At 43.8% G+C, this 23,317-nt stretch overlaps 3 protein-coding genes across 7 annotated transcripts; all 3 read left to right on the forward strand.

The window, feature by feature from the left end:
- Window positions 1–193: 193 nt before the first annotated feature.
- On the forward strand, window positions 194–8,368 carry LOC128426482 (transforming growth factor beta-1-induced transcript 1 protein). 5 transcript variants are annotated; one of them, XM_053413369.1, is made up of 12 exons: window positions 194–434; window positions 2,687–2,803; window positions 3,105–3,277; window positions 3,383–3,438; window positions 4,095–4,231; window positions 4,322–4,403; window positions 4,590–4,674; window positions 5,632–5,823; window positions 6,103–6,276; window positions 6,377–6,458; window positions 6,799–6,947; window positions 7,496–8,368. In XM_053413369.1, the coding sequence occupies exons 1-12, from the start codon at window positions 422–424 to the stop codon at window positions 7,760–7,762; spliced, it is 1,527 nt and encodes a 508-aa protein (XP_053269344.1). In that variant the 5' UTR covers window positions 194–421; the 3' UTR covers window positions 7,763–8,368. The 5 variants fall into 5 exon arrangements, with proteins under 5 accessions (XP_053269344.1, XP_053269345.1, XP_053269346.1 ...); XM_053413370.1 differs by having other exon boundaries at window positions 195–434; window positions 3,105–3,253; XM_053413371.1 differs by having other exon boundaries at window positions 195–434; window positions 2,753–2,803.
- An 806-nt stretch (window positions 8,369–9,174) lies between these two features.
- patl2 (PAT1 homolog 2) lies at window positions 9,175–13,802 on the forward strand. The gene is made up of 19 exons (XM_053414237.1): window positions 9,175–9,198; window positions 9,364–9,517; window positions 9,976–10,253; window positions 10,337–10,399; window positions 10,475–10,528; window positions 10,626–10,775; window positions 11,071–11,145; window positions 11,249–11,397; window positions 11,526–11,600; window positions 11,694–11,817; window positions 11,904–12,021; window positions 12,368–12,474; window positions 12,567–12,620; window positions 12,702–12,844; window positions 12,931–13,087; window positions 13,160–13,300; window positions 13,371–13,468; window positions 13,560–13,700; window positions 13,769–13,802. Exons 1-19 carry the CDS (start codon window positions 9,175–9,177, stop codon window positions 13,800–13,802), a joined length of 2,139 nt encoding a protein of 712 aa, XP_053270212.1.
- Window positions 13,803–19,087: 5,285 nt separating this feature from the next.
- Window positions 19,088–23,019, forward strand: cmn (calymmin). The gene is made up of 20 exons (XM_053414341.1): window positions 19,088–19,136; window positions 19,223–19,282; window positions 19,373–19,423; window positions 19,499–19,546; window positions 19,647–19,691; window positions 19,772–19,816; window positions 19,917–19,961; window positions 20,042–20,089; window positions 20,449–20,499; window positions 20,999–21,052; window positions 21,184–21,231; window positions 21,335–21,385; window positions 21,675–21,734; window positions 21,811–21,879; window positions 21,957–21,995; window positions 22,102–22,182; window positions 22,285–22,335; window positions 22,567–22,611; window positions 22,701–22,736; window positions 22,958–23,019. Exons 1-20 carry the CDS (start codon window positions 19,088–19,090, stop codon window positions 23,017–23,019), a joined length of 1,038 nt encoding a protein of 345 aa, XP_053270316.1.
- The last annotated feature ends 298 nt before the right edge of the window (window positions 23,020–23,317 follow it).

Here is a 23,317-nt window from a genome sequence, read left to right on the forward strand (position 1 = left end):
GTCGCCGCAGCAGCAGCAGCTCCTCAGCGCCACGGAATCCTCGGATCTGCCTCCCAAATAAGGACGAGGAATGTCCGGGATGACGTCTGTCTCCGGGGTTTGTGACCACATTTATTTAACTACGCCTTCCCCGCTCGGAGGTCCTGTATTACACAGGAAGACAGCGGTGTAGGAAAGAGAGACGGGACCTCCTCCTCCTCTTCCTCCGCCTCCTCCTCTTCCTCCGCCTCCTCCTCCTCCTGCGCCTCCTCCTCCTCCTCCTCCTCTAGGCGGATAACGGTGTCCAAGAAGTTGTGGAGGAGCGACGCAGACAATAGCTCCGAGCCCCCTGTGTCTGATTCTCGTCCATCACCTCTGTCTCATGCTGTCCTCCTCCTCCCTGAGTCTCACACAGAGGAAAACACTCGGCTGAAAGCACATCATGGACGATCTGGGTGAGTATCCGAGCTGTTCTCCGTCTGCATGGTATCTGGAGGGGGATCTGTGGGAAGGGCTGGTTCGGCCAAACAGAGGAAATGAGCCCTGTGTTGATCCTGGCAGTCAGAGAGTACAAGCTTCCCCCTCTTTTCCCCTCAAGGACATGCATGAGGCTGGAGTATGAAGGGAATATTCTCTGTAAACCTCCACTTGAAAACTGTCTCACAACTTCTCTTTTGTCTGAGGATCCTGGTTTCAGAGCGATTCTCCTTCACTCCAGATGTTTATACTCTCATCCTCCTCCTCAGATTTTACTTGCAGACACATTCACACAGGTAACACAAGAACTGGTGCTACACTGCTCGGGGCCCGCCAGCCTGCCCGCCATCGAGTGTTTCCTGCAAATTCAATAAATTCTTGGTAAATTAGATTTGAAGGGTTCCACAGCCGGTCGCCTCCATCCATTAATATGTACAAGTCAGGGGACGGAGAGAAAGTCCCATAATGTGGAGCAGGGTGTCGTCCATTTTGAAGGATGAAACATCTAAGAGGACTGTTCTTTCTGATAAAGATGTTGAAGGAGTAGTTTACTCTTTCTCTCCGTCTCAGAACAACATTATGAGGAGCTGCTGAAGAGGCCCTGAAATAGCCCCGGGGCCACGCTGCTATTTCAAAAAAGCCACAGAGTTCAGTGAAAATAGAAAAGGACCTTTTGCCTCAGCTGCCCATTTGCTCGCCCAAGAATATATATATATGTTTTTGAAAGAAACGTGGGGATGTATGCTTTTCAAACAAGGCTAGGAGGAATGGCGAAATGCAGAGCCAGGCACATCTGGATCAGATTGCACACCCAGTCACTGGGAGACTGGGTGAGTGGCGGTGAGGCAGTGGCCATGTTCGCGAGGCTCAGTTTATGCTGTTGTCCGACAATGTTGTAGGTTTATGTATTGGATCTGGCGACCACTTGTACGAGAGGCGGTCGGCCAAGACAAACAAGTCGGCAGGCAGCTCTAAATATGGTCATAATTCCCAATGAGAGAGGTCCAACTCCTTATATGAGCAGTTGAGTCCGTACAAGTATGTGTGTGTGTGTGTGTGTGTGTGTGTGAGAAAGAGGCTCCCAGCAGGAAAGGAGGAGGGCAAGTCGTATGTGCACAAGATCCTCAGCACATGGTCGTACCAGAGGTGTGAATCATCTGGGACTGAGGTGACGTCAGGCCTGGTTAACTGGTCATGTTTATGTTCCACACGTCCTCCACGGACTGGGACGACCACAGATGGTTTAAACCGAACTCAACACGCTCTACTCATCGTGCATCCACAGAGGGTTCCCAGAACCTGAGGAGCGGGGGGTAAATGTCTGTGTTTGTGCTTGGAAACAGAAGTTAAACAGCAGCTTGTTCAACAGAAACTATGAGTGTGTCGTCCAAACGCTAACATGCAGCTCCTGACTCTCTGACTGATGAGGCACCAGAAGACTCGGTTATGTCGTCTTACTTATGGATATTGAAAACATATTTCTTTTGAGACCAACAACACCTCAAATGGTAGCTAACAAATTAATTTAGCTTTTTCCAAAGTGAAGAATAAAGCTTGTTCAACCTAAAGTTAACAAGTGACACAAACCCAATTGTTAACTTTAAGTTGAACAAACTTTTTTCTTGTATGTGTGTTTTTTTTAAGTTGGGGTTCAAAATTGAGTTCAAAATAGCTGGATTGTCCCTTTAATGGTGTTAAACTATATAGTTGGTGACCTGTGCCCGGCCTCTCATCCAGTGCCAACTGGGATTAGCTCCAGCTCCCAGCAATCATCAAAGGATAAGTGGTACAGATAATGGGTGGTTGATGTAGAACTCTGTAAAGGAGCGAGGTTGATCATATCATCAAAGTTAAATGTCCGAGTTTAAAATCCCTGAAATTCAGTCAAAGCTGCTCCACGACGTTTAGGTTGTAATTACTCACGTTCAGGCCATTTTTTCACCTTCTCTACAAACGTACATGGATTCTCAGCTCTGACTGAAGTCGCACAGCTCCACACACTAACAGTTCAGTTTCAGTGTCCACCTCGTGTGCACTGACTGTCTGTGCTTCTAGTGGAGTGGGTTCAGATATCAGCTTCCAAACACTCTTCCTCCGCTGCTTCCTCTCCCTTCTGGCATGTCTCGGACACGAATGCAGAAATGTCTGTGTGCTGAAATACGTCGGCTGTGTTGAAGGTTAATCTCGCGGCCGTGCCGGCTCAGACTGTTCCTGTCCTCTGACTGATTAGTTCATCGGGAGGCTCACTGTGTTCCATGTCATGCACCGGTCACACGGCCTGTCTGTGTCTCCTCAGAAGGGCCTGAGCCACCTAACTACCCTCTCAGTCCTCGTATTGTTGTGTTTGGTACGTAACTGCCTGTGCACGTGTCTCTGTGTGTTCTACTCGTCTCTGCATGTTTTCACTTCACATGTTCTGTCCGTCTTCCAAGTGTGTTGCATTGCATGATTTAAACGTCCTTTCATTAACTTGCATGTCTCTCTGTCCACCTTTAACACCCCATAAACCACAAGAGTAAATGTACTGATATATTTTACTTCCCTGCACTCTCAATCCAACCAATCCTTCATCCCATCCATGCTGTTGTGTGTTATATCGATTTCTCTCTCTTTTTATTCACTTTCTTTTCCCTCCCTCTCCCCTTCAGACGCCCTTCTGGCTGATCTGGAGAACACCGGCTCTCCTCTAGCCCGGTGTCCCGTCCTGCTCACCTCGGACCCCCCTCAGAATGCGGATCCCGTCACTCAGGACCCAGCCGAGGCCCGGCCACCACCCCCTGCCTACACCCCGCAGCAGGTAGACCATCAGCAGGGACAATTGGTACACGTCAAGCCTTATGTAAAAAACATTTAACGTGATTTCATATCATTTAAGAAAATCATATTCACTGTACATATGGATCGTTCCTCTGTTTCTGTCTCTCAGACTGTTTCTGGTGCAATCAAGTCCTCCCAGAACTCCAACCCAGACAAATTGTACAGGTGACTTCCTCCTTGATATTGCTTTCCCTATCTGACCCCATGCAATCAAACCCACATGTCATCTCTCAGTAAGCAGAGAGAATTATGGAATATGTTTCTGAGCCTGATTCCAGACCCCTGAATTATATAATAATTATAGATTTGTTCATCCCTTCATTTGAGGGTCACAGAGGGGTTGAACCAATCCCAGTTACATTTTGAATATTGCAGAATATATTGATCTAGTTTTAGTATTGCGGCCTCTCAAAGGAAAAAAATGTGATTTCAAGCATAAAGTCTTAATTTTATGAGAATAAAGTCGAAATATTTCAAGAATAAAGTTGAAATATTATGAGAATAAAGTATTGGTCGAATACAGGACTATCGTTGTGACATCTGTGGGATATTCAAAGGGATTTTGTAGTTTCTAAATAAACAGTAAGATTGGTTAAATAATATGACTTTATTTCCTCAATTTCGTTATTCTCGAAATTGCAGATTATTTAAATCCAGTCTCACATTAATACTCTGTCACAATAGTAAAATGAGTGAGCTCAGCTGTTCCATTAAGTGTTGAAGAGTCGGCTGTGATTCACGGCGGCTGTGATGAAGCCACATCAGTGATAAGATGCTGGATTATCTGTGTTAATTTTGGTCACTGCCTCTTAATCTCACAGCACAGTGTGTAAACCGCGGTCTCCCCGCACGGCCGATCCTCCTCCAGCCTTCTCCTCCTCCTCCCTGTTGGGCGGAGGTCTGAGTGAACTGGACCATCTCCTACAGGAGCTCAACGCCACCCAGTTCAACATCACAGGTGAGCGATGTAGAAGGTGTTTTTTTTACGTCCCTGTGTTTAACTCTGAAGTGAATTTATTTTCTCATGGCCTCGTTCTGTTGTCATCAGACGAGATCCTGGCTCAGTTCCCTTCTTCTAAGAAAGATGAGCGGGACAAGATTAAGGACAAAGCCACAGCCGCCGCCTCCAGGTACAGAATCTAATCAGTTGGGATTTATCTTAAGATCTCTGATAGAGACAATAGATGACAGTACAATGTGGGTTATATCAGTAATACCAGAATTTACTGTGTAGGGTTTTCTTTTTGACCCTGTTCTTGATTAGATCAGATGAAAGTGTGTATTTTGTGGGTTTTGAATCATCCTTTGTGTTGTAGCTCTGCGAAACCTTCAGCCACATCAGCCACTCTGGAACTGGACAAACTGATGGCGTCTCTGTCGGACTTCAGAGTCCAGAGCACGGTAAGAGTCCACTCGACACAGAGAGCTTCCACTCGTCAACCCCTGCAGGAGCGGGATGTTTGTTTCCTGTTTAAAACCGCCCACGCAGCTTCACTGTGGATCCATGAACACGTTCCCCTGGACCTGGCGCTGTGACAGTGTGGCCGGGCCGCAGCACATGCCTCCGGGTCATAAATCAGTCACCAGATAAGGCCTGAGGACGGACATTAGTCTTGCTGGGAAAAGATTTCCAGCGTCGTAAATAGCTTAAAATAGAAGTGAGAGTTATAGATCTGCATTTGCATTTGGGATATAATCTGGTTATTGTGAGTCAATGACGAGCATGTGAGCAGAGGACGTGCTTCTGTGATTATGAGGCTGCTCGGTTCCAGTTTGCAGTTCAGTTGTAAACAAGCCCAAGAGTTCAAGGCTGCAGAAACAGAGGAAAACACATTATTGGATATTATCATCACTGACATGTGATGTTCAGTGCTGCCGTGTTGACATTGACCCACTTTCTGTCAAACTGTGAACAGCCAACAGAGAAACGCATGAGAGGCTCACAACAAGCCTCTCGTCTCTAAAAAGTCTCACGACTGAAACAATTTCCATGACATTCTCCAATTAACAAATTTCACACACTCATGGATATCAGTCCCCGGGGAAAACAAGAAAACACTAAGAAAGATGTCATAACTCGCAATGTTAAAGAGAGTGATAAATATTTCCTGGGTCCGCCCCCTGATCCGTGTCCCTGGAGCGTTCTCTCCTGACCTATAACACGTCCTTCCAGTAAGTGTTGTGTAAATCTGTTGAGTGGTTTTTGTGTAATCTTGCTTACAAACCGACAAACAAATGGAGAGAGTATATAAAAAACACACCTTCTTTGGTAAAACGAAGACACAATGACAAACTCCTGAAGAATTTAAATCCCCCACACTTATGAGCCGGGCATCATTTCTCTGTCTCCTCCCACAGCCGGCTGCACCCGTCGTCAGTCCTGTGGTGACGGCCCCGCTGCAGCCCGCCGCCACCACCCCCCCACAGCCCTCCTCTGGCGGCTCACTGGACAGCATGCTGGGGCTGCTCCAGTCAGACCTGACCCGACAGGGCGTTCAGACGTCCTCCAAGGGAAACTGTTCCGCCTGTCAGAAGCCGGTAGTAGGACAGGTGAGGTGTTGTCTTTTTGGTATGCCTCCCAGCCAGTGACACCCAGTGGCATAATGTGTCCTAGTTGTGTTATTGTGATCACAATATCTCAAGAATGCCTTGTTAGAATCTCTTCAAATTTGATACAAACGTTCACTTGATCTCACGGATGAACTGATTTGAATTTGCCAGTCAAAGGTCAAAGGTTAAAGTGGAGGGAATGAAAACGCTCTGAGGCACACAAGGTACTTCTATTTTTTCTTTTTTAACCGTGTTGGTTTGAACCATCTCCTGGTGCAGGTGGTGACGGCTCTGGGGAAGGTGTGGCACCCCGAGCACTTTGTGTGCACCGAGTGTGAAGCGGAGTTGGGCAGTCGCAACTTCTTCGAGAAGGACGGCCGCCCGTACTGCGAGTCGGACTACTTCACCCTCTTCTCTCCTCACTGTGCGCAGTGCAACAAGCCCATTCTGAACGTGAGCCTCTTGGATGTGCACGTGTCCCTGTCTCAGTTTTTACTTTGCTCGAATCCGCCCGTGTGAAACCAGTTTCCTCCTCTTTCCTCTCGTTGTTTAGAAAATGGTCACCGCTCTGGACAAGAACTGGCACCCGGAGTGTTTCTGCTGTGTGAAATGCAGCCGGGCGTTTGGAGAGGAAGGTAACGGGCGGCACTGTTTCCTGTCTGGGTTCAACACACATCTCATCTGTTAACAGTAAACTGCAGCCAGCAGCTCACACCTACATTGATTCCTCTTATCAAACATACACAGATAATCTGTTAATCATTGATTTAATCAGGGATTTAACGTCAAATGATGTTCATTGAATTGGTCTTTGGTTAATTGGTCCTATTGGCGTTTGAGTTAAAAATCTCAAGAACTGGAGAGAAACACTGGGTCTTTGTTTTCATTTAGCATGAAATTGAACAATTTAAAAACATTACAAGCTTGTTCATTTGTCTAAACAGGTGTGTACGACTGTGACTGTGTCTCCTGCAGGGTTCCACGACCGTGAGGGGCAGCAGTACTGTCAGCAGTGCTTCTTGACCCTGTTCGCTTCTCGCTGTCAAGGCTGCACTCAGCCCATCATGGAAAACTACATCTCAGCCCTCAACTCTCTCTGGCACCCGCAGTGCTTCGTGTGCAGGGTGAGTGTTTCCCCGCGGTCATAGTGAAAGTCTGTTGCATTTAAACATTTAACATGTGTTTGTATTTGTTGCAGCTCTTATAGGTTTATTCTGAGAAAATGTCAGGGAGGCTGGAGCAAAATAATGACATTTATTTAGGGGCATTACTTTCTATGGGGTCTTGTAAAATGCAGATAGGCATCAGCTGCTAGCATCTGCAACTGACACTCAGGATAATCTCTGGAAAATGTCTAGTGCACGTCTGACAGCAGCTTCATGTGGTGGAGGTCCTGCAGCGGCAGTGAGGACCTCTGCTATGGGACTGGAAAAGGTTTTAATGGCACATCTCTGATATTTGCCTCTATTTGCCTAAGTGAAGCTCAGTGACCAACAACCCAGAATGTGGTTCCTGAGTAAAGGCGTCACTCTGAGTAAAAATAACATGTTAAAAGGGTTTTCAAAATAGATGGAATTATGTCATGAGAAACGCTGTAATTCTAGTTTCTGGAGCCAGGACTCTTTGCCGTGACTAAGTTTCTCTTTTCTCTCTCTGTCCCTCCCGTGTCCAGGAGTGCTACACCCCCTTCGTCAACGGCAGCTTCTTCGAACACGAGGGCAAGCCGCTGTGTGAGGCCCACTACCACCAGTCCCGTGGCAGCATGTGTCAGGCCTGCCAGCAGCCGATCCTGGGCCGCTGCGTCACCGCCATGGGGGCCAAGTTCCACCCCCACCACCTGGTGTGTCACTTCTGCCTGAAGCCCCTGAGCAAAGGCTGCTTCAAGGAGCAGGAGAACAAGCCGTACTGCCACCCCTGCTTCATCAAACTCTTCGGTTGAGGACACAGCAGGACTTTGCCCACTTTTCCATCCTCAGGGTTAGAGAGGCGTCGTGACTCTGAATTCTCAGTGTGTGTTTTTTTACTGTGGGAATGAGGGTGGAGCTGGTCTCTTAGTTGGTTTTAAGAATATTTTGGAAAGGAGAGAATCATCCTGCCCAGCTTATTTCTGCGTTCAGACTTACAGGAGGACATTTTACTCTCTTATTGCTTAGACACGTACAAAACAATGCCAAATGATCTTTTCCATGTATGTGAATCTTTTGCATACTGTATTGATTCAAATTGAATATATGGAAGATTGAATTCTTTTGCCAAAGGTAGAAAAACAGAATGAGAACAAATGTAGTGTTGCAGTGAAATACACTGTACTGTTGTGCAAGGACATCCCCCTTTAATATATTTGCTTTGTATTGGAAAAAGGAAAAGTGTCGAGTAAGTGTCGCTGCAGTTGCTTTTTTATATATTGATGCTGATCGCCATGTTTATGTTGTTGTGTAACAAAACAAAGCTGTCATATGTTTAAAATGTGCATTATTCTTTCACTTTTGCTCTATGCAATACGCCAAAAACAATTCCAAAGAATAAAAATAAAAGGAGAACACAACTTGTTTTTGCTGTTTCACTGGTGAATCGATCACAACATTACAGATAAGCACAGGTACATCTTTTTAAACCGGAGCAAGTGGAGAGTAACTATCTGAACAAAGATTATTGGGAAGAAAGAGATTTGATGTAAATTATTGAAATACAACAATACGGCTGAATTCATCCATCCATCCATCCATCTATCTATCTATCTATCTATCTATCTATCTATCTATCTATCTATCTATCTATCTATCTATCTATCTATCTATCTATCTATCTATCTATCTATCTATCTATCTATCTATCTATCTATCTATCTATCTATCTGTCTGTCTGTCTGTCTGTCTGTCTGTCTCTCTCTCTATCTCTCTATTCTATTTTATATATATGAAAGGTAATATAAACAACAACACAAGTAGTAGTAGTAGTAGTAGTAGTAGTAGTAGTAGCAGCATTAGTATGAATCCGGTTGAAAAATGCTGTCACCACTAGGGGTCAGTATTGGCTCGCTGCTTTTCCCATAGTAACAAAACACATTTATAAAATCTGCGTTTTGAGCTCGTTCTGATTTAAAAACAGCAAAATGTAACTTAATAGTTGAACAAAAATAAATCAAAACGCAGAATACAACGTAGATAAATCCAAATAAAGTTCATCATACAGGGGGGCTGAGCTGACGTACAGCGTGATGACGTGGACACGCCTCCACAGGTGACTTCATTTAGAAGGTGATGAGGAGCCTCGCGCTCTGAGCAGAGGAAGAAGAAACCCTCAGAGGAAAGTCACCGTTTAACCAAGAGTGTCAAGAAGAAGAATCAGAAAATGAGTGAATCAGAACAGAAACCAGTAAGTCTGTGCATCCAGCTGCTTGTACTCACTGGTCCTGTTGTGGAAGGGAGCAGGGGCTGGTCTCAGTTTGGGGGCCTTACACCCCAGAGACCATGTGTTGCACCCCCATGTGAAATGTGTGTGTGTGTTTCCTGTTGTGTCCAGTCGTGTCCCTCCACCCAGCAGGCCGAGGAGGTGAGCGAGTCCCAGTGGCCTGAGAACGGAGCCGAGTGGAGCGATGCAGAGGAGGAGACCCACATGGACTGTGGTCTGCTGCAGGCCATGGCCGAGGAGGACGAGGACATCAACGTCCACAACGAGGAGACGTTTGGAGCCGGTGTGTTCAGGTCTCATACCACACAGGGTGTAAAGTGGATCATGTGGTTCTCAGGGGTTGATTCCCTCCACACTGTAAAAAAAGAGACATTTTAAAGGGGATACTTTGACATTTTGGGACATGCGGTCATTTGCGTCTCATCACACTGTACTTGAGCCGTCACTTTTCATTCCAAATTTGAACATTCACATTTGATCTGTGAGGATCTGTTTTGAATTCACAATGATCAGCTGAGACGTGCAAGGCTCTGATTTTAGTTGGCCCTGTTGTCCAGCAGGGGGCGCTCACTGTCAGCCGGACCCATTTCGTGCCCTCTTGACCTGTATTAATGACAAACTACACAACAAACATTCTCACTTTGTAACTTTGTCACAGATGAAGATGATCAGGACCAACTTATCGAGTCTAGGTCATTTTCATATTTCAAAGATATCGGTAAAGACTCGACTGTCTCGTAGATCTCGATGCCAATGAGTCTCCAGAGGATCCGGGCGGGAGTCTCCTTTCGTTTGGAGAGCTGCCGCCGCCTCCCCCGCCATCGCCACCACTACCGGACCCCTCCCCTCCGTCTCACCGCAGCTCCCCCTCCCCTCCCAGACAGAAGACACAGGACCTGCCCCGGGGCCCCACCCGGCAGTGCAGCAGAGGCAGGGGATACAGGGGCGGCCTGAACAGGGGACAGATGTTTGAGGATCCAGCTGTGATGAGGACAGTGGAGGGACGACCCAATGTCAAGGTGACAAACTGAATTTATTAATTGCAGTTTGACGTCTCGCCTCAAAGCAGCTTCTCCTCATCTTGCTGTGTTGTGCTTCTCAGACTCTTGACAGTGCCATCGTGGACTGTGGGGACACCATGTGCCAGGAAATCTGTGAGGACGACGTAAGCGTCAACCTTTTTAAAAACATTTAATTCTCGCTTGTGCTTTTAAATTCACCGTTTAATTTTTGCCCTCAGTGGATGGCGCCGTCTTACAGAAAAAACAGGCGGATCTCGGGTTCGCTACTTCAGGTTAAAATCACAATAGAGCACATGTGATCATCTGAACGACTGTTTTTTTTTTTTTTAGGCAAACAAATAGCTGTTTTTATTTGATTGTGTTTCTCAGGACCATGCTATAGTTTGTGTGATTGATGGTCACAGAGGCGGAGGTCAGCACCTGACCGCCGACCTCCTGGATTTGCCATATGCTGTCAGGAGAGGGGAACCCACAAGTCCCTACTGCAGGAGACAGTTTGGTGAAAGAGGCCCGTCGCAGGTGGACAATTCATTTGGTTAATTTAGCCTCAGGGTTAACTGATGAGATTTGGAAGGTCAAGGGTGGCCTCACAAAACATGATTTTTAAAACACTATTCCATGAACACTTTGACTAATTTCTTCAAACGTGTTGCACCTCATTTGGTAAATCCATACAAAAACTTGTGATTTAGTCACTTTCTTGAGTTTCACCATCACTCAAGGCAAAAATATAGTAAATAATCATATTTCACAAGTGGGAATCATCACATCTGTTCAACCTCCTTACTCTTAATATCTGGATTTTGTCTTGCAGATGCATTCACCGCTGTTGCCAGGGTCGCCCATCTTCTCACGTCAGCCTCTGACCCCGCGGCAGCTTTACAATCAGGTTCAATCCACAATAAGTCTTTCTCTGATGCAGTGAAACATCAGATGTGTTTACACAGACGCAGGTTGTCCTGACTCGTGATGTCCTCTGTGTGTCGAATCAGACGGGGAGGTTCATGTTTCCCTTCAGCCGCCCGTGTCCGTCCACTCCTCAGTCTCTGACTCCTAAGATGATGCAACTTCGCTTTGGTGCCAACTCCCCGAGACCGTCCCCCTTTTACAGCCCCTCGTCCAATCCGGTGCAGCATTTCAGGTGCGTGGTCACATGTCTGATTTGTGGTGTGAAAGATTTGTCAGGAAACAGGCATCTTTCAGTGTCTACATGTCACAGAGCACGACCACGTGAAGCTTCTAATTGTGACGTCTCTCTCGGACCCTCAGGTACCCAGGTCCCGTCACTCAGCTCCACCCACAGCACAAACGACTACTCAGTCAAAAACAACGTGGGTTCCAAAGGTTGGTTCGACATTAAGTGAAGATTTTGATATGAATCGTATTGTATGTGCTGAGAAAGAGGAACAGGCTCTTTAACAGAAGGTGTGTTTGTAGAAAGATGGACGGCTGGGATCCTTACTGTAATCTCATGACGATCAAGGAGAGGGAGTGGATCACCAGGCTGCAGATGATTCAGCTGCAAAGTGAGAATCCATATCTCGAGGATTATTACTACCAGGTAGGAAAGATTTGTCCTTATTCATTTGTATCATTAAAACCACAAAGTTTGAATTTTCTTTGGAAACTATATTTTAACTTTTGTAGGAGTACTATCGACGGATAGAAGCTAAGATGGCCGAGGAGGAGCTCGGCATCAGGAGCAAGAGGGAGCCGCCCAAGCTCACCACACCGTACATCACCAAGACGGAATGCTACGCACCAGGTTCTTCTCTCATCACCGCCTCGAGCCACTAGAACACATTACTTCCCCATTTTATGAATCCTACATTAAATAAGGTTAAAGTTTCCACCTGCTCTGCCTGGATGGAGAATAAATACTTATAGATATTAGATGTTGGGGCTGAAAAGTTACATCCTGCTGTCTTGGTAAAAATATTTGGTTTACTAATATTTAATGTGTTTATATCGGGGGTCATGGATCCTAAATTTCGTCAATTTACATACTTATTTCATGTTTGAAACCAAACCTAGATTAATGCAAGATCTTTGTCTATATAAGTTTTCAATGCTCTGCCCGTTTTACTAATACTCAGTCTTTGCTCTTCCAGTTGTGCACATCGAAGGCTCTTTGGGTCAAGTGGCTGTCTCCACGTGTTACTCCCCCCGTCGAGCCATCAGTGCAGTTAATGCCGTCCAGGCTCAGGGTCCACTGGAGGTGACCGTGTTCGCCGTGACTCATTCTGGTAACTTTGGAAGTGAATTCATCTGCCGCCTGTGACACTGACATTGTTGTTTCCCACGTTCCAGGAGCAGAAAGACTTAAGACAGCAGCGGTTAGAGGTCCTCTGCAAAATAGAGAAGGTACCGGCTGGTTTGGTGTTTTAAAGCAGTGAGATGGTTTCTTTTTAAATTCCTGTCTAATATCCAGCCTGTTTGCTGCAGTTGTTCGTGGCTCTGTTAGAGGTGGAGGAGACGGAGAGAGTAAAAACCCCCGTCCTGTCCGAAGCAGAGGAGAGAATGCTGGTGGAGAAAACCCAGCTCAAGGTGCAGCACATCTACTCCCAGCTGCAGAACCACTACCCTGCGTGAGTCACATACCTTCCCATTTGTGATTAATGTTTAAGATCTCCAAAATAACTAGGGTTAAACATTCTCAAACTTTTGGGTGTAGAGATTCAGGAGGGGAGTTTCTTCCTTTCCTGCAAGTCTCAAAAGGCAAAAAGCTTCTCTCCCGTCTGATTCCGTTCCTGAAGCACGATCCTGCCCTGAAGATCCTGCGTATCGTGACGTCGAACCTGCCAACGCTGATGAGCAAAGACACAGAAGAGGTAGGGGAGTGTTTTCCTTGAAGTGGATTGTGGGTATTTAAGATGGTGACTCTATAATCTTCTATCTTGAAGGCTCTTCCAGTTCTTTACCCTCCCCTTCGAAATGTGATCGGAGCTCTGACGTTCAGTCAGCTCATTAGAGTCCTGAAGGATCTGACGTCCTCGGAGGCTCTGTCCACTTACGAGTGTCTCACGCTGGCCTGTCAGAACAAGGTCTGTGCTTTCTGTCTATCTCTTTATTAGAAGTTTCTGGTGTTTTCTCACCTGCTGCTTCTCCTTTCAGTTCGGCCTGTCGTTGCTGTACGCTCTCCTCTCCCAAGGGGAGAAGCTGCTGTCCTCAGGCGTTCCTCTGGAGCCCAGCATCGGGGACTTTGAGACCTGGTGCGCCCTTTGAGTCTAATATTCCATGAAGGGAAGTCATTTTTTTTAACATTTGTGTCTGGATTGTGACGTTTGTGTTCCTGTGGTTTAGGACCGACACAATATTCCAGGTGGCGGGGCAGCTGTCCCAGTGTTCGCTGGTGGAGCCGCTCATTCTGCCCTCGAACCTGCTCACACTCTTCTGCCGTTACCTGGACAAGCGCACCGTGCATCAGCTGAAAAGCAACATGGAGTAAGTTGAATGTTTTTAATGCTTTACACAGATTTGCTGGATCCTGACTCAAATGTGATTTAATTTAGGTCTGTGACTGGATTCCTGGCTCTTCCATCATAAGCTGGACTGAAGCTGACGAGATGCTCGGCTGATAACCAGGTTGTAATGAGCAGTGAGAGGAGCAGAGGCACAAACTCCTCAGTGTTCGTTATAACGGAAGCTCTGTAACATAATGTGATTACTGTTAAAAAAAAAATGCTTTAATTCTTATTCCCCTCCCTCCCTCGTCCCTTCACGTTTCTGCACTCCAACTGTTTCCCTTTTTATTTCCTTTATCTGATCTTTTTTACTTTCCTCCCATTGGTCTCCAGTCAGTTGTCTGAAATTACAAGCTGCAATTCTTTTTTCCATTTCATTATTTTAACCTTAAGATGTTGATCAATTCAATAGATCGACACGGTGACATTAACTGTTGGATGAGGCGGTTTAACATCTTCTATCAAACCACATTACATGTATTTATTTCTGAAAGATAATTATATTTAGGACAATAAATCTGAGATAAATGTCCTTGCTCAGATATTTGCAAAACCCTTTTTTACTTAAACTAAACTCAAAAGTAATTTAGTTATTACTGATCTCAGAAAAAACACTCATTAAGAAGTGAATCCTTCTTCCTTTGAATACCCACATTTTCTTTTCTGCGATACAAAATATAAGCACATTGTGGAACTCCTACGTTTCCAAAAGTAGCATCTCAGTTCATTAGGAGAATAAACTACGTGTTGTATAGGACAATGGTGACCAGGTTGAGGATTGTATAGTAATGTGATTGTACAGCTGAACCTGTGTTCATATATCGTTTTTTTGTTTTTGCAAAAAAAGCATGCATTGTGTATACATGTGTTGAAATACTAAATATGATGTATTTGTAATTTTCCCTCTCAGATGTTTCAGTTGTAAAGAGATTTTTATTTTATTGTTTTCATTTGGAAACAGGAAATAATTTAAATTGCACAATTGTTGAGCACTTGCAACATAAATAAAAAAAATATTTCAAAATGCTCAAAGGTTTGATCTGGTTTGCAGAAAACGTTCCGGCATCAGGGTCCTGGACTTCTTAGTGGGACTTAATTCTTAATATAATCAAGTCTTTCCTCCAGATATATATTGTGTGTGTGGCTGAGTTGAGATTGAACCAAAGTAATTGACCTGTGTGTTGAAACACCAGTGTGTGACATTCCTACTGGGAGAAACTGGCGGCAGCAGCGAACCACAAAGTTGATGTGGTTACGTTTCTGGAATTAACAATCTACTTTTACATGGAGAAAACTTACACAAAAGAAAAACAAACATTTAGTTAATTGCGTTATATATATATAGTGGTTAATTTTTAAAGCACTGCATGTTTGTGTTTATCGAGGCCTCTGTTGTGTCCATATCTGGATTCTTGAACATTTGTCCTAGGGCCTCAGGCTCCAACAAATAAACCGGTTCATGTGCCGGTTAAAATGTGGATAATGTTAAAAAAGATTATGATCTTTTAAACTCTCAAACTCTTTATATTGAAGTGACCGTTTTTCAAACCACTGCTCAGGCCTCTCAGCTGTGGCTCTGTCAGGTGGAGTTCACTACAGTACTCCCAGTGCCAACCAGCTCTGGACACTCAACAGTTGGCAGATTCCACTGGCTGCTAACCAAAAACTGAGTCAGAACACAGTTGGCCTGGTTCCTTACAGCTGCACACTTCTGGCCAGGGATTCAGTCTTCTTGAAAAGCAACAGTTGACAACCTGTTCCCACTTCCTCCCTCTCTCCAGAAATGATGCCAAATATCCCGGACACGAACGCTTCCATCTCGTGCAGCTGTCAATCATAACTGTTCACCCCGTTTTGATAGCATAAAAAAAACTACAAGTACCGTCTTGTCCAGTATTCTAGACTTGGGGGGGCATTTACACTTACGGCCAAGTGGAAGGGTTGAATTGGGACAGGCCCTTGGACATCAGAAGAACTGACGTGTACTTTTACTTTTTAGATTGGCCCAAATTCCATCAGAGTATGGATGAAGCCATCTCATCCTCTGGGAACCATGAATGTCTAAAGAAAGAAGTAATCTATAAGACAGTTGGATGAGCTGCCGCGGCTCAGGGGTAGAGTGGGTCGTCCACACACTGAAGGGTCCGGCACTGAACCTCAAACGGCTCTTGACGGATGTGCCGGCAGTGTGTGAATGAGATTCATTAAGACCTTTTAAAGTGCTTCATAAATGTCTGTTCCATTAGTTCAGTGTAAAACTCTTTATTTAAGAATTAGTGTCTGTCCAATGAGGTTTTCATGAATGATTAAAACCTGAGGGGTCAGAGACGCTTCGACCCGCCCGGTGAGGAGTTACAGACCCCTGGTTTGTCAAAGGTTGTGAGTTTGTTGAGAGGCCAAGTATGTGAGAGGTCTGGGGGGGGGGGGGGGGGGGGGGCTAGAGGTAAGACGTTAACCTCTCCTTGACCCCATAAGAAGAGGATTTGGACTTTAGGTGAGGAATCTCTGTGAAAGGTGAGACATCTCTTCTCTCTTCACCTGCTTTTTTCTTGAAGTATTCAAAGGGGCCGCTCTCGTCCCCATGGAGTCGTCAGGGCTCAGAGGAGACCAGTCACAGTTTCCATCACATTACCATGGGGAGTGACGTCGTGATGGTCAGAGTCCATTCACAACTGAAGCTGCCGTCCAGTCAGGTGGTGCGTTGAGCTGCCCAATCCTGTAAATATACATGCAATAGAGTTTCTCTGTAGTACTTAACTAAATATTGGACTCAGCTGCTTCCTCTTTAGGTTTTTGCGTGTAATCTTTCATTGTTTTCGGTCCCTGTGGTGATTTAGCAGATATTCATCCAACCAGTCTGAAGTTTCAACCGTTCAAATCGTCTTTTTACGTCTGTTTTTATATTTAACAATGTGTCTCCGTGTGATCTCTGTCATCTTACACATTAAACTGACACTAACTTAACCAATGAACTGTATTTATATTGAGCTTTTCCACTCATGAGGGTAACAAGTTGCATTCAAGCATTAGCCAACATTACCACAGTCACTAAATCCCAGTAAGAATACACACAAACTATTTGAAACTATGGCAATGATCCCAAAACGCTTCTAAACAACCGGGTGTTCCTTCATCCATCTTGTGTGATGGCCCCTCCACAGTTAATCGGTCACTGCCCTCGCTCTCTTTGCTTCTCTACCTCTCCCTTCAGTGTTAATGTACTTCAACTGTCCAATTATTCAGTTGGTGTTTGTCTCCGCTCCCAAACCGGGAGGAGGATCTGGAGAAGAGGAGGTGAGAGGAGGAGGGGACCTCGGACCAGAATGTATATCAGACCCTCACTATCACCCTCTGCTCTCCTGCTGAGTCTGAGATCCTTGTTTCCTCTGGCTCCACCATGTTGGGACAGCTACTTCTTCAGAGTGCGGGGATCCTGTGGCTGGTGCAGGCGACACGTACGACTGGTGAGTGTCTGAGGCCCCTGCTGCGAAAAACAAAGATCCACTCAGTCAGATTGATTTGTCTTATAATGGATTCATATTCCTATATTTTGCTAAATTCAAATCGTGACCTGACTGAGGCTTGAGATCAAGGATTTCAGTTTGAGGAAAGTGCCTTGTGTAGATGTTGAAGTTGGAGTTCCACTTATCTTGCAAACGTGAAGGTGGTAAAATCATTGTAAAGTCAATACAAGCCTGTAATTGGTCAATTAAGGGATTTTAAACTTAATTATCACAGATATTCGAATCCTGAAAGAAACTGAACTTTGTAGTTTATTGTTTCTGGGACCTGTGATCATGAATCTGAGGAAACTGCTCAGTGTCTCTTCCCCTCCTGCTAGATTGGATGAAAAGACATAAAATATACAATGAATCTGTCCCTGACATACATTTTAAGTCCATTGTTTCCTCTTGAAGACAAATCTGTTGATAAAAGTTTATTTCATCAACTTTTTATACTGTATTATCATGAGAAAGTCTTAAAACATATTTTAGTGCTATTTACCTCCGCCAAGGAGGAAAGGTTTTCGTTTATGTTTGTTTGTTTGTTAGCAGAATTACGCAAAAACTACCTAACAGATTTCCAGAAAACTTTGTGGACCTTGGTATAAAGAAGAATTTTCAACATTATTCGTTGATTTCTCAGAAAAATTCATGGATCTTGATGAAAAAGTCAGGTTTGTTTAGAGGACTGATATTTGAACGTGAAAATCCAGATCTCCTGAATTTAAATATAGTTTCCTAAGGGGACTGATATATATTTGGATTGTAGCAATCAAATCATTCGAACCAGTCAATCCATGTTTTTTACCGTATTGCTCTTTAAATTGATTGGACACCCTCCAGTCGGATACCAGAACTGAATTATGCAGCATTTGTCCAGTTTTTAAGATATTGTTGATTGAGATGAGCAGAAATCACCAAACGAAGTATTTAAAATAGTTTTCCTTTCAGTCTTGTAAGACTCAAACTGTGTTATAATACCTGCTGCCTCTGTCTCGTGCTGAGACGAGTGAGAGACGACACAGATGTCTCTCTGACGGTCGGGTTTGCCTGTCACATTTCTAATGATGATGTTAAACTGAAATCTTAGCAACGCGACTTGTGAAACTCCTCCGTGTGTCTGGCGCTCCTCCAACTTCTCTTATGACGACGCGAAGCAGACAAACATCCAGTTTCCTCCAGGCCGCGGCCTCGGCTCCTGAAATCAAAGGCCGCTCGGCCCCAGTGGCAGCAGCAGTCTAAATCTCACATCCCCCTGTGAGGGGGCAGGAGAATGGTTTTACTGCTTGTACACAGTCACTCCACTGAGTCCGCTTCAGTCTCACAGATTAAGTTTGACAGACTAGTGACTCGCTAATAAACTGACTTTATTGAACGTTAGTGTGTAATTATACCCAGGGACCTCATGAAAACTAACTTTTCAAAAACCCAAGGCCCTTCATGATCATGATAATATTTTTTGGACACCCTCCCCCTCATTGGCTTAAAATTCTTTATTATAAGATAGCTAAACTTTAAAGGTCAATATCAGAATACATTTCACGAAAGTAAGACAAATTATAGTGAATATAGAACAACTATATGAAGTGTTAGTACTGAATTGGACAAAGATATGGAAGCATTCTTATTCCAATATTTAGCAGATGAAGTGTTTGAACTGTAATGACCTGACAGTAGTTTTATATATGATGTGTTTAAGGTTATGGAGCTGCATCCAATGGACAAGGGCAGCATCCTCACGGTGAATCCTTCACTTTCTTTACACCTTCTATCTTTATGAAACATGAAATTATTCCAATTGTGTAATTTTGACACAAGCCAAAGCTTTAATTCAAATGTGTTGCTTCTCCTTACTTTAGGAAATATGCCCCAAAACGGTGGAGGTTTGGGAAGAATGCTGATTCCATCAAAAGGTACATTTCTTTCCCCGTAAACTTACCTTTTCTTCAGAATTACAGCTTCTGTTTGTCTTCTTCTTATTTGACTTCTTGTTTTGAAGGTGTGGGTCAGGCCATGGGAGCACAACATGGATACGGTGGATACCCTACGAAAGGAGCAGGTCAGTGACCACAGAGCGTGAACACTGAATTAATCTGTGACTGCAGGTTGATCTCATTTGAGAATATAATTTACCTGATGTTCATCTCAGGTTATGGACGAGCAGCCGGAGTTCCAACAGCAAATGGAGCAAAGTCTAATGGTAAATGTGTTTTCACATCAAATTATCAGTGTGTTAAATAAAACTTCTTCTGACCACATGTATGATCTGATTAAGGCTACGGAGCCGCTGCTGGTGCGACCAATGGAGGAGGAGGAGTGAAAGGTGAGTTCACCATGAGCCTGTCATTATTAAAAAAATCATCATCATATACCATAAGTGGTAAATATCATAAATATGCTGAATGTTTTGATTCTGTTTTAAGGCTATGGAGCCGCTGCTGGTGCGACTAATGGAGGAGGAGTGAAAGGTGAGTTCAACATGAACCCGTCTTTATTTAAATAAATCATCAACGTATACATATGTTGAATGTTTTGATTCTGTTTTAAGGCTATGGAGCCGCTGCTGGTGCGACTAATGGAGGAGGAGTGAAAGGTGACTTTACCATAAACCTGTCAATATTGAACAAATCATCAACATATACCATAAGTGATAAATATCATAAATATACTGAATATTTTGATTCTGTTTTAAGGCTACGGAGCAGCAGCGGGTGCAACCAATGGAGGAGGAGTGAAAGGTGAGTTCAACATGAACCCGTCTTTATTTAAATAAATCATCAACGTATACATATGTTGAATGTTTTGATTCTGTTTTAAGGCTACGGAGCAGCTGGAGGGACAAATGGTCAAGGTGGCAAACCACAGGGTACGTATTTTATTCTGAAACCAAACTCAGTGAAGAAAAGAGCTGTATTATACTGAACGTCATCATCTATGGTAAATTAGCTCATACAGGAATGTAAAAAGGCAGATGTTAAAAGTTGTTTATCATCTATTTAAATTCACTTAAATGTTCCAGAATCTGTTTCCCCCTGTTCAGCTGTCTGTCTCTGCTTTGTGTTTCTAATGCAGGAGGAAACCCAGCAAACGTACCAGGTGGACATGGAGCTAAATCCTCTGGTAGTTACACTTTATTGAATAAATCTCTGCACCTTCACACCGATGACAGCCGTCGTTACGAAGCCACTTAATGATGGATTGATAAAACATAATCATGCTTTGCAGGATATGGTGTCCAGGCTGGTCCAGCTAATGGAAGACAAGTGAAGGGCAACGGTACGATGCTGAGGACGGATACACACACACACACACAGACACACACACACACACACACACACACACACACACACACTGAGCAACGACACAAATTAAATTATCTTTACATTCCAGGCTATGGAGCTCAAGCCGGTGGATATGGTGGACAAGGAAATAAAGGTATTTTAGATGTGATGATGTGATGATGTACTAAAAGAGTCATCGTTTGTATTTTTCAAGGGCCACACTTTTTCTGCTTAGAGACTTTGGGGCCAGACTTTAAATTTAAAGATCATTATTGTTTGTTTTATCAGCCTGTGTCATGGTGAACAGATTCAAACACATCTGGGATCAGTAAATCATTCTTTATAAAGATTATTCTAACAACAAAGGGGGTTTAATTAACAATATATCTCTTTAATTAGTTATTAAAAATCATATATAGTTAATATTTTGATTGGGTTTAAGTTATAGAATTATAAAGAGTTATCTAAACGCACTGCGTCTCTTTTCTCTGCAGGTTACGGAGTTCCTGCTGCTGCTGCACCAAATGGAAACGGTGGACAATCGAATGGTGAGTCCACGGTTTCAGTCATCATCAGTTTGTTGTACCTATGTTACATTAATAGTTAAAATAAAGTGAATTACTTTAAAATCAATCACAAAACTACAGAGGACCGACTGAGTCTCTTGTCTGGTTTTCAGGTTATGGTGCTGCAGGTGTTCTGGGAGGGAACGGAGCTAAATCCAATGGTGAGTGAGATTCCCCCACTGATCTGGGTTCAGTGATTTGGGAAATGGTGATTTATTTTTGCTTGATTTCAAGATTAAATGTTTGTGTTGTTTGTATTTGTAGGAAACGCTGCCGCAGCTGCTGCACATCATGGGCAAGCAACTAAAGGCAAAGGTAAGATTGGTTTCATGTGAATGTTGATTGATCAGATTCATTTTTGATTAACTAGGCAAGAATTCAGTAAAATCAAAAAGGAGAATTAAAATAAATGAAACCCCTGTACAGTTTTTATTAAAACACTTGAATATAATAATTGTTCTTTAGGTCAAGGAGCTGCAGCCGGTCCTTCCAGTGGCAATGGGGCGAGACCAAATGGTGAGACGTGTGAATTGGCGGCCTGGTGACTTTTTATAAATACAAGGTGTTCGTCTGTTTGACTGAAGTTGTCTCTCTCTGCTAAAAGGACACGGAGGAGCCGGCAGTAAACCCATGAATGGATACGGGCGTCACCCGTACGGAGCAGGTAAATCATGACCTGCCACCTTCTCGTCCAGGGAATCAAACGTTCACTTCACACGTCTGTATTTGTGTGATTTCAGGTGCGGGTGTGGGAACGGGACCCTCCAGAGGTGCGGGAGTTCCTCAGCTGGCCCAGAACCAAGGGAAAGGTCAGTGGAGGTCATGACACAGAGCGGAGGTTAAACCTGCTGAGCCACCAGTTAACAATGGGTTTCTGTTCTTCCAGCATATGGCGGTAATGGTTACGGAGCTCAGCCCATGGGAGGTGAGTCATGCACCAGTCAGTGTGTGTTGATATCACTTCAGGGACCATGGTGATTAGAACATAAGTGCTATTTGTTAATATATATGTGTGTGTGTTTTATTTATAGCCTATAATGGCGGTTATGGTCAGGCTGGTATGGCTCTGGGGTCTCGGTATGGAAATGGAGGAATGAAGGGGCCGAAGCACGGTAAGGTTCTCTCTGCTGCCTGGTGAAAAATAAATGATCCTATCAGTGATTATTACATGTTTGTTAATTCAGCTCAATTCCAATTTGATGTTAAAATGTCAGGTTCCAATGGTGCCGCTGGTGTTTCCAATGGACAAGGAGCAAAATCCAATGGTAAATGTTTTATAATACAGAGTATCTCACACAGCAAGAATAATAACCCTTCAGATCAACTATTAAATCATTGTATTTTAAATATAAAGGTTATGCAGGAGTCAGAGGCCCTGTGGGAAATGGAGCCAGGCCAAATGGTGGGTCAACTTCCAGGATATTTACAATTTCTTATTCTTAGCACATTTAAATTAGAAAATCAATAATCCTCCTTGTGTTTGTGGAACTGTTCAGGTTATGGATTCCAAAATGGTGGAGCCACCAGGCCGGCAAATCCAGGTTTGTGCACGGTCACGATTAAATAGCCTCGATGATTTTCAGAAATTACACATAATGTAGATTAATGTGTAATGTAATGTCATTTTTAGGTTATGGTGGCTTTCCTAACGGGTACGGAAACAAAGGTGAGACTATTTAATCCTCTTTCAAATGATTGATGATGATCGAACACATTTCAATCAGATGAAGAAGCATTTTGTTTTGATTGACAGGATACGGAGCCAACAGGGGAGGAGCAGTGAGAACTCAACCAGGTACAACTCGTGTTTTACACGTGTCACAAACTTCAGTTTTAAATATAACCTCAGTTTTTAGATCTTTCTTTAACGATTTCTTTGCTCTATAGGTTATGGAAACGGAAATGGAGCAGTGCCCAATGGATATGGGAATAAACCCAATGGTGACTGATTTAGATTTAATGTTAGAAAGTATTCATCCCTGATATTCAGTGTGATGGTGAATAATAATATGTTGTATTGTGTTTGACCCGAGGTTATGGAGCTGGAGCTGGAGCTGGAGCTGGAGTTCCCAATGGATACGGAACAAAACCCAACGGTACATCTTTTTAATATGCAACTTATACACTGAAGTAAATAGTTTTAATTCAAAACAAATCTAAAACAGAGATTAGTTTAGCAAAAAAACATTTGGGCGATTATTGATTTATTTGAAATGTTATGTAAGAAGAACTGAAAACAGATCGTGA

The sequence above is a fragment of the Pleuronectes platessa genome, chromosome 21 (assembly GCF_947347685.1).
Source record: "Pleuronectes platessa chromosome 21, fPlePla1.1, whole genome shotgun sequence".
NCBI classification, from domain to species: domain Eukaryota; kingdom Metazoa; phylum Chordata; class Actinopteri; order Pleuronectiformes; family Pleuronectidae; genus Pleuronectes; species Pleuronectes platessa.

Coding starts and splice junctions, on each gene's coding strand:
- LOC128426482 (XM_053413369.1), top strand. Junction 4,232..4,321: donor CACCCAGTTCAACATCACAG/GTGAGCGATGTA, acceptor TGTTGTCATCAG/ACGAGATCCTGGCTCAGTTC. Junction 6,277..6,376: donor GCAACAAGCCCATTCTGAAC/GTGAGCCTCTTG, acceptor CTCGTTGTTTAG/AAAATGGTCACCGCTCTGGA.
- cmn (XM_053414341.1), top strand. CDS start 19,088: ATGCCCCAAAACGGTGGAGGTTTGGGAAGAATGCTGATTCCATCAAAA. Junction 19,137..19,222: donor AATGCTGATTCCATCAAAAG/GTACATTTCTTT, acceptor CTTGTTTTGAAG/GTGTGGGTCAGGCCATGGGA. Junction 22,336..22,566: donor ACAAGGAGCAAAATCCAATG/GTAAATGTTTTA, acceptor GGAACTGTTCAG/GTTATGGATTCCAAAATGGT.
- patl2 (XM_053414237.1), top strand. CDS start 9,175: ATGAGTGAATCAGAACAGAAACCA. Junction 12,621..12,701: donor TCCTCTGCAAAATAGAGAAG/GTACCGGCTGGT, acceptor TGTTTGCTGCAG/TTGTTCGTGGCTCTGTTAGA. Junction 13,701..13,768: donor CAGCTGAAAAGCAACATGGA/GTAAGTTGAATG, acceptor GATTTAATTTAG/GTCTGTGACTGGATTCCTGG.